This window comes from Lepisma saccharinum, chromosome 4, assembly GCF_977018435.1.
Source record: "Lepisma saccharinum chromosome 4, izLepSacc3.1, whole genome shotgun sequence".
NCBI classification, from domain to species: Eukaryota; Metazoa; Arthropoda; class Insecta; order Zygentoma; family Lepismatidae; genus Lepisma; species Lepisma saccharinum.
The window spans coordinates 60,279,419-60,297,577 of record NC_139232.1 but is presented as its reverse complement, the minus strand read 5'-3'; the positions used below and the strand labels follow the sequence as shown (position 1 = coordinate 60,297,577).

The 18,159-nt window shown below is 38.0% G+C and overlaps 1 protein-coding gene across 1 annotated transcript in view; it reads right to left on the bottom strand.

The window, feature by feature from the left end:
- The window catches only part of LOC145987166 (uncharacterized), a 38,834-nt gene extending 21,751 nt beyond the window's left edge, over window positions 1-17,083 (bottom strand). The window contains exons 1-6 of the mRNA XM_083121677.1: window positions 16,967-17,083; window positions 9,654-9,785; window positions 8,407-8,643; window positions 5,537-5,665; window positions 5,136-5,265; window positions 1,754-1,876 (exon numbers count right to left, since the gene is read on the bottom strand). Of these exons, the coding sequence (XP_082977803.1) occupies window positions 1,754-1,876; window positions 5,136-5,265; window positions 5,537-5,665; window positions 8,407-8,643; window positions 9,654-9,785; window positions 16,967-17,049 (834 nt within the window). The 5' untranslated portion in view covers window positions 17,050-17,083. The remainder of the gene's footprint in view (window positions 1-1,753; window positions 1,877-5,135; window positions 5,266-5,536; window positions 5,666-8,406; window positions 8,644-9,653; window positions 9,786-16,966) is intronic.
- Window positions 17,084-18,159: the final 1,076 nt, after the last annotated feature.

The following is an 18,159-nucleotide window of genomic DNA, read 5'->3' as shown; positions in this document are numbered from 1 at the left end:
ATTCGTATCTTCAACAATCATTCACGTTCCTATTTATATATGGCGGTTGAACTATTTCAATTTTGAGCTGTCGATTCCTTCAAAAGAGAATATTTGACTCAGTAAATTTAAATTAATCATTGATTGGTTTGGTAAAGAAGGTTTGAAGTAAACTTTCGTTCTTGGATGCTGGGACAATCATAATGATGATTCCATTTATATTTATTCTTATCTTAAATTTCTCAAAACCGCTCAGTTTTACCCCTTAAACATTCATTATCAGTCTATATCAACTATCGAAGTATCAAAACAATTGTTTTATTTTGATTTTATAAGAGAATATACACAGTTGTATATATTTACATACACAAATAACATAAATAGAAACAATTCAATTAGCAAACAGAAACATACATACGTAGACGGTGAAATCAATTAAATAATCAAAAATAATAAAATTATTAATCCATTATAGAAATAAAAATCAAGCTTAGAAAAGAGTACTTGCAAACACTACCTTGTGGAAGTCATCTTTTCGATTCCAAAATGAGAATCACCACTCGATTAATCGATAATAAATCTATATGAATGACAAGCTGACTAATCATTTACAAATGACGCATTTACAAATCAGACATCTTAAGAGCCAGAAATATGAGTGGAGCACAGAGTCAAGAACTGGATTTCAACCATCCAGTGGCATTGAAAAGTATCGTTAAAAGACTGGAGTGTCCGGGATTGTACACGAAAGGTTTGTAAAAGCCAGGGAGAATACTGAACAGTCTGTGTACTACTCAACAATTAATGTGGTGCGTGTATAATTCTTCTCTATCGTTGCACAGAATACACATAGTGTTCACCCGGCAAATTAACTATTGAAGAAAAGCTGATTATTGTAGGAAGTTCAAACGGTGCAACATGCCTGAATAAGTTCAATTACAGCAAACACAGGGTATCTTATCACATCTTATCATATTGACAAATGTTGCTGCGAAATAGCAGGGAGTGAAGGGGGCAATTTCGTCGGTTCAACGTTTGCGAGTTGGTTTAACATCATCTCTGCTTCAGCAGTTCCCAAAGGATTGATTGATTGATTTGGTGTTTTAAGTCCACTTTATGCACAGTAAGGCTAATTGGAACTGGACCTACAGTTTAAAGTGGGATCCGAACCAGTTGTGCCTCCACCGGGTATAGAACCCAGGACCCCTTCATTACAAGGCGACGAGGCTACCACTGCGCCATCGGGGAGGCCCAGAGTCCCCAAAGGAAAAAGTCCGCGGTGTGAGATCGGGTGAGTGAGGTGGCCAAAGTCCTGTCGAAATTATTATATTCTGTTGATCCTCATGGATCTCTCACAAGGTGACAGGTTGCTCCATCTGAAGGATTGACAGCATGGCACCTGAAAGCATTCCGCATTTATGAGTTATACCAGCTAGTTGCTCGAAACAGGTTATAATTAACATACATGAATTAAGATGATTCGATATGACCCATAAACACAGCTCTAATTCGTTTCATGAACTTTTCCACACCATGGCGCGTCAGATCAAACGAGTGTCCTTCTCACAGTGAAAACCCCTAGGGAAATTGACTTGTGTCCAGTAACGGGAAATGCAAACATATCCTACCGCAATTACGCCAAATCGGATTTCGGAACACCTGCCTTACCGACCCTAAGATCCGGTCTCCATTTACACTTCCTGATAAAGTTCCGTGGACAGTTCGAAACGAGCCATTCTCGCGGAAACGACAGAAACTCCACAAATCGAATTACCTGTCTCGTCTGCTTCAGCTGCTGAGCCACGCTCGGGGGGAGCATCTGGAAGAGCAGGGTGTCGCTCTTCCTCTTCTCCTTCTTCAGTTCTCGTGCCTTCAGGACAAGGCTGGCCGCATACAGCTGCAACGGGAAACCATACATTATATAATACAGGGCATTTCAAAATGATTTGAACGATAACAATACGTTCCATGAGGAATATAGCATTACCAGTGATCAAATTTCCCGCGGAATACATTCGAACACATCTTAAAGTTTATTTAGGAACGGTCGCCATAGTTCATAATTCTACCACCAGGTAGAAGTTAAATGGCTGCCAGTGGTGACGAGAAGCCTTTTGCATCGTACAATTTCACGTGAGGCTTCCGTGTTGAGTCGAGCAGTGACGATGGTTATTTCCAGACGTTATTGTTCATTGAAGAGGCTACATCAATTGATTGTCCATGCATCTTGCAGTTCAGGCAAATCGTTCGGGAGTCGATTTGGACAGTGTCCTTGACATACCCCCAGAAGCCGACGTGGAGAGAATTAGGGAATGTTGTGAAGTAGCTCCATGTTAACCATTGCCAATTAAACTTTGATAGTTCGTTGGTGGTGTTTCTATACTAAATCATGCATGAAATTGACATTGCTCACTCAACACGGACCGGCTATTTCACGGGATACTCGATATCTGGTAATGTTATATTCCTTATGGAAAGTTTCGTTATCGTTCAAATCATTCTGAAAGACCCTGTACACTATAATATTATATAACACTATGTTGGTTGACTTAATTAACGTCGCCTATTTTTATCTTCAGGTTATGAGTGGCCTGGTGAGAGAACAATGCAAGCGACATTAATTAATTAATTTTGGACCCAGTAGGCAAATACCCAGTTTCCATGTTCTGCATTATCTGCTACACACGTTGGCAATGGCAGTTGATAACCATAAGCATTGATGGTAACGCCGCCGCCTCGTAATCAAGGGGGCGCGGGTTCGATATCCAGGTAACCCACTATAAACTGTAGGTTCAGTCCTGGTTATCCTCTCCGCGCATAAAGTGGATATAAAACCAACTTAGATAATCAAAGGGTCAAAGGAAAGTTAATAAGTCAAAGCCAAAGTAAAATGTACTTAATAGGGTTAGAGTTTCTATGCACAGATAGGCTAACCGGGACTGGACCTACAGTTTAAGTGGGATCCGAACCCCTGTGTACCTCCAGCCGGGATCCCTCGATTAGTACGTAATAGGAAATACAACTATTGAAATAATGAATTGTACAAAAAAAAAAGTGGTCAATGTTATATCGAATGTGGAGAAATAAAATCTCTGGTTACCTTTTTGTATACGTTAAAAAGACACATTCAAGACAATTATTATTAAATTATATAGAACAGGGAAACATCAAGTAAAATTCCAAGATGAAATACGTAGTTAGTGTAAAGCTACATTGGAAAGACGTGTCCCGCTTACGTTCAAAACTTCATTAAATTAAATTAAAACTATAATTACTTCAAAGTAGATTTATTCTGGGGTTGTTAGTAGAAACGGAACTTAATGTATAATTCCACCATTTCGGTCATGCTATCTCTTCCGTGTGGGATTTGAAAGGGTGTCATCTTAGAGCTCGCTTCAGTCAGGGCTGTGGGGTTTAAAGTTGTAACCTTCAACTATTAATCCAAACTTGTTCGGCTGTCATTCCAAAGATCTACGTTCTGATCCCTGGAAAGGCATGCCTGTATCTTTGTGTTTGTCCTCTGTCTATTTTGATGTTCGTCCCGTGCTCGTTCACCAAGAGATGTAAAAGCGAGTAAAATAGTTACAACACGCTAATAAAAAGTACATAATTTACTACAAATTGTTGCATAACAATATCTGCAAAGTAAATCGTTAAAAGAGAGCACACTTCGAAATAGAAATGTAGAACAGAGCCGAATGGCGTTTTATTCACATCAGTATTTCTAGATTTTCACTCGTGAAAGCATCTAAAAGTTCCTAAAAATAAAAGAAAAAGTGACAATACAGAAAAAAACAACAGCAATGCCTCTACGAGAGAAAATTCATACAAAATTCATAATCTAACCAGTTAAAAATAGCCTATGTTGTGCTAAAGAAATACTTATGGGTAAATGAGCTCAAAACTACTGTATAAAAGCTCAATTTACAGCACAAACATTAAGCCTTGCCAATGTTGCCCATCCCCTCACCCAAGGCCAATGGCGCATCCCGTCCAAATTCATGTCATGTGCACCCCAAATCATGTCATGCGTACCCCCCCCCCAAATCATATCATTCGCGCCCTCAAACCATATCGTAATCTCCACAAAGTATTTAATTACGACAACGTGTCTACCGAAAGTAACATTTTTTTAGCCTTACTGAACACTATACTTGATTTCCCCTCCTCCCTTAACAGGGGTGCCCATCACTCAAGACCACCCCTAAAATCGTTCATCATAATCGAGAATATCGCTTGTCTTGTAATGCAGCTATAGTACAAGTATAAAAACTTCACTTTCACCTCATTAAAGCGCCAAACACGCATCCTAAAAAGACAATATTGCGAGCAAGAAAATTTTTACATCCATTTCTTTGCAGGCTTTCAAGAATATTAATTTAATAGGATGTCAGTACATTCTTAGTCTTTTCCAGCTTCTATTTTTTCACATTCGGGGTCGAAAACGTGTGGATGCCTTATCGCTAAATACAGTCTCCAAAATTTAATGTTCGAACTCTCTCTCCGCTACAGAAATCCCTTGACAATCTAAGGTTTAACACTTTATCAAGAGCTTTCTATCTCCCCCTTTAAATTTAATACTCAATTAATTTTAGACTTACTGTTGATATTGAAGAGTGGATATTGCCTCCTCCAATAAATTAATTCTCAGTCTCCACACCAAAATTTCCGCAACAGTCTAAGACAATAGCAATACACAAGATTTCGATATCCCCTCAATTTAATGCTCATCCCCCCCTCTAACTAAAATGCCCGCCATAATCTAAGACCTAGAGTTGAGACCTAAGACCTGTCCTCCCACAATTTAATTCGATTCCCCTCCAGAAGCCACATGTCAATTAAGGTCTAATATGTAAAAGTTGGATATCTCCCCAGCCCAACAACTTTGATAATACTCCTAAACACTTTCTTTTTTCATCTAATGGATTAAATATGGTGCATTTAAGGTGTAAAATCTTTACATATATTTTGGAAAAAGATATAAATGTCGATTTTTTTATTATTTGAAGGGAAAAAATCCCCCCCAATAATCTCGATGGCGCAACCTGCGCCATAATCCCCCCTGTGGGCACCCCTGAGCCTTGCACATTACATTTTACAAACTTGTCACAGTAGATATGGTGATTATATACTAAAAGATTACTCATTCATATTACCTGTATTGTTGCTACAGCGTTTCTGACCAGAATGATGATGATGGGAGAAACAACTAACACTAATACCAGAATAGCAATGCCTACTGCTTCCTTCTTGTTTGCATCTTGAAGATAGGAGTTGACAATATCCCTAGAATATACAGAAAAGCTTACTCTAAGTACAGAGAATTTTACACGGATCGCACTTGCTAAAACTTACCATTCAAGATGGTAACTAATTCTTTACAACAGTTACTTAAGTTGCAGCTTTGTTAATTAGGTTGAAAATGAAATTTCAGCTAAATCAATTGATTGTATGAATAAAGTTGGTATCGCAACTAGGGTGTTTCAAACAAAACTCTTATTAACGTTTGAGTACTTCTGAAAGCTACCATGATACAATCCAGTAACTAAAGATCTACCTTATTTGGATTCTGAGTTGCCTTTGAAGGAGCCTTAGCTCGTCCACGTGTGTAGCCATCGAGTCGAAGTATCTGATTGCGTCATTCACATTGGATTCTGTCTTCTTATTGGTCAGAATCTCCATTCTCCTAAAAAAAAAAGGGAGAGAGAGATAACTTAGTATACTTCAGCTACAGCGCCTTGAATGACGTAGTGTGGAAAACGGCACGGTTCTGGGCTCTCTGGCTTGTTCCACTCGAATATGATACCGCTAGAGGCGCTGGTGTTGGTCTCGGTGCATGGTATTCGTCTGCTTATAATGGAAGTAAATTTAGTTTTCGCTGCAACGTCTGATTCTTTTACATGAAGCATTTCTATGAATGTGATAATTGATACGATATTTAGTTCAGTGGTCGCGAAGATATTAACAAACATTCTGTACAGTCGACCACGTCCTGTTATCGTTATACTTTCATTAATAATACAGGAGAAAAAATACGCGTGGAATGCTCTTGGTAACTAAATGTTTGTGTATGAATTAGGTTCATAATTATTATCATCATCATCATTTCTTTTAAAGATATACACACAGAAGCATTTATATTTTTTTATATTTACTGTCTCTTTTCTTCCGCTTTAAATTAATCGCGGCAATGATGATAATGATGATTGCATGAAACGACAAGGGGAAACCCACATGAGTGTAACGAAACTTTCAGACCAATGGAACAAGCGACACGGGATGTTCACACTGTCACACTAGTGACACACACTTCAAGACTGTAAAATAGCATTCATTGCGCATGAGGGTCGAAACAGCAAACGACACGTTCATATGTCGTATTCGTATGCTACTTGTTACTTCGGTCGGAAAGCTCCTTAAAGGAAGGGTGCTCAAACCGAAGCGACGCGTTACAGGGGGAGTTCCCAACTAAGTGACAAGCAACAGCCTTGAAGCGTACTTCAGTCTATTAGCAAGCGTTTACTGCTAATTGTAAGAGCAACAGATCTAGGCGACACGATAAGTGATACGTGTCGCTTTGTCGCTTGTGTGTCGCTCAAACTGGGCCATTTCCTCACTAGTTTGCAACGTGATGCCGTAATTTGTTGTTTGCGCATCCGCGATGCAATGAGGGCCTTGCTTTAGGGATATTGTGCACCAAAGCGGCACGCGACACTTATCGCTTGAGGATTTCACCAACCGAAAGCTGGCCTGTGCTGCCCGTCATGCCTTTACAATGTGAAATGTTGCTCTTGATTGGCTCGTTTCCAAGCGAAATGTGTCGCGTCTCGCTTCGGTATGAAAGTTGCCTTGGACCGAAGGACCCGTGTCAATTTGGTGTGAAATCCTCGTATCGTTTGTCGCATGTCGCATGTCGCTTTGGTCTAAAATCTCCTTGAGGAAACGGTGCAGTCAGAGCTTGTGTCGCTACGGTTCGAAAGGCCGCATTGATTACGGACTGCTCGCTTCCAAACGACACTTGTGGTTTGTCACCTCGGTATGAAATATCTCTCAGGATACTATTTATATTCTAATTACATAGAAAAATAAACTCTAATACACAGTACAAGACCTGACGTCCGGAATCACATTGCGATGTTTCTTCTTGTGTTACGCACGCATGCTATTTATTTATTGATTTTATTTTACTTTTCTTCCAAATTAATGCCATTTCGTGACTGCAAATCACTCCACAAATATAACTGTTTCCATCAATTCACGTACCGCCTTTCAAGACAAACAAATCTACATAATATATTTCAAAAACTAACAAAGCCGCATTACTTTCATAAGAAAATTAGTACCGATACTGATCGCACTGCCATCTATGTTCTCATCCGTCTGGGGAACCAGTTTCTTGTGTCGTTTTCCACACTAAGTTTTCAAGGCGCTGTACTTCAGCTTAGTAAAGCTTTTTCAAATCACTCTCCACAAAATTGGGACTTAAACAAAGTTGTTCAGGTGAATTTAAGAGGTCTTATTTGACCAGTCAAAGACTGAATATGTGACTTTAACCTGCATGGAATGTTAATAACAGGCACCCATGCTAAATCAATCAGTCATAGGTCAGACAGAAATACTATGATGGATGTCACTAAAAAGTTTGACCTTGAAGGTGGTTTTAAGTACATACTGTGACTCCAAAAGGTCAAATCACGAAGTCATCCAAATATATATATTTTTTATTTTAAATTTAAAATTCTGGGTGCGTCAGCACTAAGGCTATTTTGCACCCCAAGACTAGTAGTCTTGTTTGCACCCGTCACACTATACGGGGTCCAGCCCCTTACCATAACTAAAATAGCATAACTGTAATGCCGTGTTGTCACTAAAATCTTAAAAATTTTTGACCGGTTAAAAGCTGAGGCTGCAAAGAGGCACTCAGCACATATAGCGACAAAACACAGACAACACACAAAATTATACTGGCCATAGGGACAATCGCCAGAGCCTCGTTAGTCTACAGTTCAGGGTGTACTACGTGGAAGTGAGGTTGACATTTGGGTGTACTACGTGGAAGATCACCCCTTACACCCCTCATCCAAATGTAGTCATGTAATATATCAAAAGAAAGGTATGGACGAAACAAACAGTTGGGTAAGATTTTTAAGTCAGAATATCGATCTCAGAAGTAGGTCGTAGTCCCATAATTTGAGAATATTATACAGGGTTGTTCAAAATGATTGTAGTGGTTTCAATATTCTAGAAAAATTGGAGATTTTCTCTGCCTGAGAATCTAAACTTCTAACCAATTCATGATATTCTCATCGAGAAATCTTCCATCCTTAGTACAGTACATCCTTCTTAAGGCTGTCAATCCTCTACATACATAACCTGAAATATATACAGGCTTCAAATACCTATCACAGTCACCCTTTCCTGGCTTACCTCTCGTTCATGGAGATGTAGTTGGGGGTATTCTCCAGCTCCTTGTAAGCTCTCTTCAAACGAGGCACGAAGTTGAGAGAGGCGTTCAGGAGGTCGTTTCCCAGCACGTCGTGGCGGACATAATGGACGAAATTCTGGTGGGTGAGAACCCCCCTGCCGAAATAGTTGATCCCGTACACGACCGATATTCCTATATTTTCTATGCTCCTCAGGAGATTCTTAAATGCCAGTAAGTATCTGAAAGAATATTCATGAAAAAATTATAATCAAAATCAGTAGGGAAGAGTGGAAAATTGACAAATAATTAACACACAGACACACACATCTCTTGAGGAATTATGGGCATAAACTTCTATTGATTGACGTATTAATAGAGAAAAACTTAGATTAAGGGGTAGAATAATAAAGAAAATATCGTATTAGCACAAGTATGTAACAAACATATGTATACATTCCAGGGTGGATAAAAATCATGATTTTTATTTTTAAAAAAAACTTTTTTGTTGATTTTTTAAATTTAAATAGATTCTTTAATTTTTTTAAAAATATACGCTTAAAAATGTTTCTATGGTTTTTGGCACCATACACATAGATATATCTTTTTTAATGAAAGGCTTTTTCTGCCCTGTAAAATTTGGAACAGTTTCACTAAAGCAAATAAAAAATTATGTGTAAATATACCTTTTCTGTATTGATACTGTATATACCTACATGGTTGATTGATTGAGTTTGTGTTTTAAGGCCACTTTATGCACAGTAAGGCTAATCGGGACTGGACCTACAGTTTAAAGTGGGATCCGAACCGCTATGTTTTTAAAAACAAACATTTGCTAGTGGTTTATCAACAGTATATACAAAACTCATCAAATCTCGTGCGCCTGGACCCACGGCCAGAATAATCCTCTGTGCCTCTTATCAGCCTCAGCCTCAGCCTCCGAAACAGTAGTATGAGGTTAGTTTTATCAATGGAGGTTTCTAACAGACATTTTTTTCTTGTTAGGGTCCTGTCTTCCAAATTGTTTCAGTTAAGGTATAAAGTATTTTTTTAAGGTTAGGTTAGGTTAGGTTAGGTTAGGTTGGGTTAGGTTGAGGGGTTTATTCCTATATTGCGTGATATCCTATATTCTAACGTGCCCATCATTTTAAAATCAATCAATCAATCTAAACTCATCAAGAATTAAGATTAAAAGGGATGTTTCGCACGGTCTGTAAAATTTTACTAGTCGACTACTTGGGTAATTACTTACCGCCATACTCCACTGTTATCTGTCTCTTTGATTTGATTTGTGAGGTGATCCAACATGGCGCTGTTGACATAGTTGTACCATTTCATTGCTTCGTTTATGCTATTGTCTTCAGAGCTGCCAATTATTTTGTCCCTTCAACGAGAAAAGAGACAAGTGGGAATAAAAGCATAAGTTGTAAAGTGTGAATATAGACACCAAAGAGAGAGAGAACATACTATAGTGTAAATAGGTATTCGTGTCTTCAGGGGTTCCCAAACTTTTTAGTTTCACTAATGTTTCAAGATTCTCCCGAGGCACCCTTGAAATGCTCAGTTAGCGTGGTTAGGTAGCTTGCATTAAGTTAAAAAATAAATACATATTTCAAATTCAGAAACATTTTACATATGGTGACCAGATATTTGTTGACCAAAAAGAGTATAATCTATAGGTTGAAGGTGCGCATGCACAAAACATAAAAAGAAAACGAAAATAATGGTGGCTATTTGTTATTGCTTCTCTTATAGTCCCTATAAAATAGGCCTACACTCTACAGTTTCAAATTACTTATGGGTCTAATGTAATTAACTAATTATAAATACTTTCTCACCAATGGGCACCATCATTCATACTTCTGGAATGATTTTGCTTTCTTGAGTATGTATAAATCGTCCTTAATTGTGGTCATGTCCACATTAAATTTCACTTTCATTACTTGTTCGAGTGTTGACACCAGGAATGTACGTTTTTCCTCTTGCCAAAAGGTTTTAATAACACTGAAGAGTTTTTCACAATCAACATTCGTACCAGGCAGAGTAGAGTAAACAAGAATTTTATAACCGGCACAATCACTTTTAAATTTGACCCAGCCTGTACTAAATCTTTGTACACTGACCTCCACTCACCCATCATTGCTTCTTTTCTTCTCCCCCCCTAATCTTCAAGATGTTTTTCAACGGCTTTTGAAATTGCACAGTAAGTGTCAAAAATATAATTATCATTAAATTCCAATGAATTTGAAATATGTTTTGCCTGTTGATGGATATATGAAAATTACTCTTGAAATTGTTCATAGGAAATTCTTGAGTCAAGGAGTAAATACCTCAGTTTCTTGACATCTTCAAAAAAAACGAAGTGACCTTGTTTCTAAGTAATTTACCACTTCACAATACGGCAAAATCTATTTGAAACAGAGTATGCATACTTCTCCTTCTTATTCCCTACTTTTACAAGTATCATAAGCAGTGACGTGCGGTGACGTCGACACTTGGGGTAGCAGTCAGTGGCGTGCTCAAGGGGGGGGGGGGGTTGGTGTGAGTCACACCCCTTCTCCCTTTAGGGCCAGTATTCCTTCAAAAAAGAAGAATGTCAATAACAGGAAAAGATTGCAAAATTATGAATGAGTACTAGAAAAAAGTACACGTAACCCCCACCCACATTCGAAAATAAAAAAACTATTTGATTTGACTCTAAGCCAGAGATCCTGGGTTCGAATCTCGGATTGGCCATTTGTGTTCTTTGTTTGTGTTCCTTTATCTATTTTGTTGTACCAAAGGTGGCGGAAAAGCGAAGTAAAATAAACCAATTTGAGCAATCAATCAATGATTCGATTTCATTTTTGTTACTTAGCGTCGTTTTTTTTGTCACATTTGGTTAATTGTGAAGATGATACGATGAAACTGATGAAGGGACGAGCACAGGGAACGCCCATGCCCGGGTCGGGGTTCGAACCCGGAACGCCTGGTGTCGTAGCGCGCTGTGATAACCACTCCCCGCGCTTGGTTGATTTGGTGACAGGAAACAAAACACAACACACTTTTTTGTAGTTTCTTCAATGATATTCATTTGACTTTTTGAGTTCTGAGATACATTTTTCATTCCAAATTATTTCATTATTCACTGCAACACATAGGACAAGAATGCGCACTCATCACGGGTTCGAATCCTGGCCTGGATTGTTCATATGAGGTCCCTTCACCAATTTCATCATATCATCACTCAATCCTCATTTTCGCGATAACCAAATGTGGCAGAAAAGCGAAGTAAAATAAACCAAAGCAACAACAATATGAACACGCGTTCTCTTGCCCAAATAAATACATCCGTATTTATGACTGTTACAGGCCAATATATTAGTATATTTAAATAAAACACTACTAAAACGAGAGTCAGAGAGAGCCTGAGTACATATTTGTAATTTAATCATTATATATTCCATATTTGAAAAAGGAAAAAAGAAAGAAAGAAAGCATAACATTATTGTCTGCACATAACACGTTCCCATTTTATAAACAATAAAACTACATCCCATATTATACATACACACATATTGTACAACGTGTAAAAGATTGTGTAAATACAGAGAACATAAGTACTGCAGAAAATTTTACCCTGTGTTCTTTAGAGGATTTACAAAAAAATTATGAGAAACCAATCCCCTATCTGTCCTATAGGAGATAGACTGGGGGACCTGAAAGCCTGGGCTTTCAACCATTGCAGCGGGGAGCGTGGGGGCAAGGGAAGTAGAGGTAGAAATCTTCCTTTTCCTTGGGCCGGCCGTTTCTACCTGGAAACTGGCCTGGCTGAAGAAGAGCGAGCTAGGGTATCCGGCCTGCTTTGCCCGCGGAGAACACCGATGGACGAGAAGCGCGTGGAAAAGAAGGTGTTGCGTATGAGCTGTGGTGGCTTTAACAAGACAATAAATGTTGTGATTTGAATATAATTCGAGATGTGAGATTGATTGATCTATCTCTGCTAAACTAGCTACTCCTCAGTGCACGTCACTGATCATAAGTAAACTTTTTGCTGGGAATGGGGAAAAGTTCTGTTCTATTCAGTAGAAGTTGAAGATATTGAACAGAATCTTCAATTACTGTTATATCACACCTTTCAAATTTTAAAATAGTATCATTAAACAGGAGTAGCCGCGCATGCAGAAAATATAGCCATAGTTCACTTGTATCATATTGAAAAAAATTGACTATAGCAATTGGGGCATTTTCCTCACTCAAAAAATAGGCCTTTATCGCTTCATACTGACGTATAATTAAAGTAAAGAGAGGAATCTTATCTTTGAGTGGTATAAAAGACCCTCATAATGGCACACAATAAATTCACAGAATCTTTTCAAATTTTCTGTTCTCGCAGTAAAAATACTAAAATGATTGTATATTTTGAAAACCAAGTTCTCAACATCTATGGGTATTATTTTCGCACAAGGTACAGAAATTGCATTATGCAGAATATGAGCCCCACAACCAATAGGCAAAATATTTCTTTCTAATCTGCATTCTAACTCTCTGTGCACATTTTTATTTCCTGATGTTGTCTTGTTTATGCTACCAAAATTTAATGGCGCATTATCTGCTACAAATCCAACAACCTTAGTTTCCAAACCATATTGACTTACTGTATCCATCAATACACTTGAAGAAACTATCCAACTTACGTGTCTCAGAAACCGATGAACATTCTGTGTGTGACTTCGATTTTATATGTTGTTCAATATCATATTTACCTTTGTTTTATGGAAAAGAGTATATTTGGGGATTTTTGCAAATTGAAAACAGTATAGAGTATATGAACCTCTAAAAGAGTATGTCTGGTCACCCTAATTTTACATGTAAAAAGTACTAAATAAGCACATATTTGGAACAATCATATCATTTGAGTGAAAATATTGGAACATTTCGCGGCGCACACTTTGGGAACCACTGGTCTAATTAGTCAGATCTCTAGCATTTTTAATAATTTAGTTGCTAACATAGCCTTAGGACCACTAAAATTAAATGAACAACAGACAATGGAATAAAAAATAGTAGACGACCACAGAATTATATAAATATATAATTATTCGTATTAGATCGAATATAACAAGGGTGAAAGTAAGGTAGACCAGGTCATTACGGATCACAGGGCATTACGAATCGATCTAATGTTTTCGGGACGTAACTCGAAAATTGTTGCAGTTAAGAACGTGCAAACAAACAGCAGAGCACTCTTACCCGCGAACTGCCTTTGTTCGCTGTGGCAGTTGACGCGCGTCTGTTAGAAGTGATTGTTGTGAAGCATGTTGATGAAGACTGCGAAAAAAGTAGGAATTGTACAAGTTCTGCGACATTTGGTAACGTTTCATTTTAGAATGTAGTGGTGTAACTGTTCCATTATTCCACATGTCAAAAGGTCGAATATGTCATTTTGTTGTGTTAGTATTTGATATGCTCACTCAACTGGTTCTTACTTCATTTGGCATATTTCAAAACTAAGCAAATCGGGGATTACGGATCATCCAAAACGGGGCAAAACGGATCTTTCTCTTTTATTTAACGCGTTTAACGTAGTGTTACTTGACAGTATCTCTTCTTAGGGAGAATTCACACCGAAGAAACACGCGACACGCAACACGCGACATGCAACACGAAACACACGTCGCTTGGAAGCCAACACTCAGTAATCAATGCAACCTTTCGAACCGAAGAGACACGGCAAGATGCACGTGTTGCGTGTCGCTTACGTGCCTCTCGGACTGTGCCGTTTTCTCAATACCGTGCATCGTGTTGCTTCAGTTTGCTGTTCGCGCATGCACAGCGAATGCTTCATTCTAACGAGCTGTATTTAGATTCTAGAAGAGAGCCCAACCTACCTGCATTATATTTGATCCTCTAATTTGTTGATATAATAAAGTATCGATATGTACAATATTTTAACAATGTTTTAAGATTTAAACACAACGTTCATTTCGCTTTATCAAGATTTTTGATGCAGTTATCTATCGGCTGTAATTTGCCTTCAACATCGTGAAAAGAGGCCATGGTTTGGCCATTTACCTGACTGCTTTTATTTGAAAAAGTCAGCTTATAGAGGCACTTTAGTCCAAACTATATTAGTCAACATGGTAAAGTACTCTAGTGCATTGCTTTTCAACCACCGGGCCGCGACCCGATGCCGTGCCCTCGTATCAACTATCCTGAGCTGTGAAATGTTCTGCTGAAACTGGTTGACAACTATCATAATCCCAATATCATATTTGAGTTGTGAGTTTTCGTTTTTTAAGTCCATTTTATACACAAATAGACTAATCAGAACTGGATCTGCCCGGTGCCTCCCCGGTTATCGAACCCGGGATCACTTAATTACAAGGAGACGACGTTACCACTTTGTCTTCCATATTTTTATATTTGTCAACAATCCTACACACGTAATCAAACTAGGGGTGTAAGGGGTGCTCCTTCCACGTAGTACACCCAATAGTCAACCTCACTTCCACGTAGTACACCCTGGACTGCAGACTAACGAGGCTCTGGCGACTGGTCCCATGATCAGTATAATTCTGTGTCGTCCTGTGTTTTGTCCTTATGTGTGCTGAGTGCCTCTTAACAGTCTCAGCTTTTAAGCAGTCAGAAAATGTTATTATTTTAATATTTTAGTTACGACACGACATGACAGTTATGTTCGATTTCATAGGTACATGTTAATTCATGCATAAAATCTTCAATACTGTAAAGATTTACGAGGAAAATTCTTCGGCTAAGGGCATTGACTTAAAAAGAATACCGTGACATGATTTCAAGAAGGTTGAGAACCATTTCTCTAGTGTTTAGGTATTAGCTTTATTCAGGCTGAAAAGTCTAGCGTATACAGTTTGATTTCAGTGCATATTATTTCTCAGTTTTCTCGTGCACAACATGCCTCTCCCAAGTTTCAATAACTTGCACAAATTTTACAACGCAGTTTACATGTAACAATGTCTCTTGTTACGCTATTTTCGGGTGACTAATAAACTGATTAATGTAATTATATCGGTACCATCATGCAAACTGAGCAAAGAAACCAAGTGTCGCTTGCCGCGTGCATCTTGTCTCTTCGGTGTGAAACACTCGTGTCGCGTGTTGCATGTTGCATGTCGCATGTTGCATGTTGCGTGTCGCGTGTTGCGTGTTTCTTCGGTGTGAATTCTCCCTAATGGAGATAACTGGGATCTTCCTACTAAACAAGCGTGCGATTCCCGTACATAAGTTAAATGTAATTGCTAGTAATGACAATACAGATAGAACAGTAGGTGTAGTAGCAACTGAGGAGCAGGTTGACATCTTACCGAGAAAAACCTCATCAAATCAGCAGCCTGCACAGCTAGTTGCAGTAGAGAAAGGGGCGATGACGCACAAGACCATGTTCAACAATTGTTGCCATCACCACAGTAAGCGAAGCGCCCAACAGCATTGGACTTCACATCGCCACTACACATTGCAGTAATATAGGCAAAACAAGAGGCAACAATGACATCTATTTCCAAAGCTAAGAAGAAAGCAGGAAGTTTCAAAAGGCAGAAAATAAGAAGAAATTTGATATCAAGTTTAGACATTTGCTAGCAAGTCTTGCAGATTTTGTCACATATCATACGATGACCCAAGAAGTACACAGATGGGAGACTGGATTTAGTGTCAATCCTGCAGTAAATGGTATCACGAGCGTTGTTGTGTAAATGCTATTGGGAGAAAACAATTTGTGTGTAGCATATGTCAGGTTCAGCTGGCCTCCGTGGCGGAGTGGTTAGCACATCCGGCTACGACACCAGGGGTCCTGGGTTCGAATCACGACCTGGGCATGGATGTTTGTGAGTGTCCATTTATCAATTTCATCATTCATCAAACTGATCCCCATCTTCGCAAATTAGCCAAAAGTAGCACAAAAAGCAAAGTAAAATAAAGCAAATGAAATTAAATTAAATATGTCAGGTTCCACCACTTTAATCCAGCACTTGCTTTATTATTATATTTGTAGTATTTTTATGTTATTATGCTTATAATTACACTGATCCCTATTGCCCCGTTAGTAATCAGTTTTACCCATGCTTTAGGGGCAAAACGGATCAAATGGAATGTCTAACAAAATATGTTTTAATAAACTGTGTCATTAATTTCTGGCTCATACGGCGCTGTGAACATGTAGTAGAAACTACAATTATAATTTTGGTAAAGTTTTGTATCGCTAACATTATTCTATAAGCAATAAAACGGTTGTAAAGCAAAAATTGATCCATAATGCCCTGGTCTGCCAAATTAAAAGAGTTTGATCACCAAATTCGAAAGGGTAAATGAAAATGATTTTTTGATAAATATCATCAGGATAGACAAAAAGGACGACGTTCATCTAGAAGAACAGGAAGTAGCAGGTTGTGAATATGAAAGAAACGTTACAACAAAAAGAAAAGCTATTGAATAATTGCAGGTGGTGATGTGTTACCTGCAGTATTGAATACATTAAATATTTTTCCCATTTATGCATAATTTTACAAAAATGATCTGTAACTGAATATCTTTTACGTTTGTTTTTCTCACCTGAATTCTGCAAGTCTTTTCTGGAAACTTGACTTATTGTCGAATATCTTGTGTCCTTTGTCAATTCGAGGCCATGTTGTCATGTTCACCAGCGCCAGGTCCGTTCTGTAGAACCTCGACGACAAGTTCGATCTAGACATATCAAACAAAGACATGTTAATAAACAATTCCTCGTTAAACACAAATATTCCAGGCATAACACTTTCACTGTTTGTTGCTTCAATTAATAAAATAAATTATTTGATCTTCACTACTTCTTGTCCATATTCCCTTCAAATAATAATATTACAGTAGGAAATTGATCCTTTTGGGTTTTGGTCAGGATTTCAGGGCTTTGTAAACCTTGTAATTCAAACGTACGTTTTTGACGGCGTAAGACCAGTTGTAGATATCTATGCTATTTTTATTAATTTTTTAAAACAAATTTTGAAAGCAAAGGAGGATATTGTTACTGGTCTTCAGGTGTTAAAAACGAATGCATGATGATCCTGTTATTTAGGACAAAAACCTAAAATAAACCCCAGCAACTAGTCATCATTTGCTGCTTTGTAAAATGTATTTATCTGCAAATGATACAAATGACAGAAATTCAATATATTTTTATTATTCATTATATTAAGCAACTGTACTGTAAATGTGGATGTATGGATGAAAATTCCTTCAATTTTAGACGTATTAGGACAGTGATGCCGGGAGGAGAGGGGAGGGACATTGATTTGGTTATAATGCACGCACATATGGACAATAATACACAGGTGTTAGGGCACATTCTAAAAAAATATAGTGCATATTTTGCCTGTTTCTAATCCACATTGTGGCCATTTTAGTGCATATAAATTGGCTCCTTTTGATTACTTAGTAAGGAGTGACAGATTATAGATTCCATTAAACTACGAGTTGTTAAAATCATGATTGTTTTTCAAAATTGCTACCATTCTAAGGTATAATTCGTTTGAAACACGACCAAAATGATAGAATGAATAGAAACGTTTCCAAAGTCACTAGTAAGGTGCCATTTAAACAAGTGGGAGTGAAGTTAACAATGATCTCTTGCCAATAATTTAGTCTCTGTTATCAGGTAACCGAAACTAAATATTTTAATTTGTTTCCGTCGAAATGTTCAATACAAAATATTCCGTATGACAATTTGCAACTCTTGACTACAAATTTTAAGTGGAAAAAAGTTGTCATTA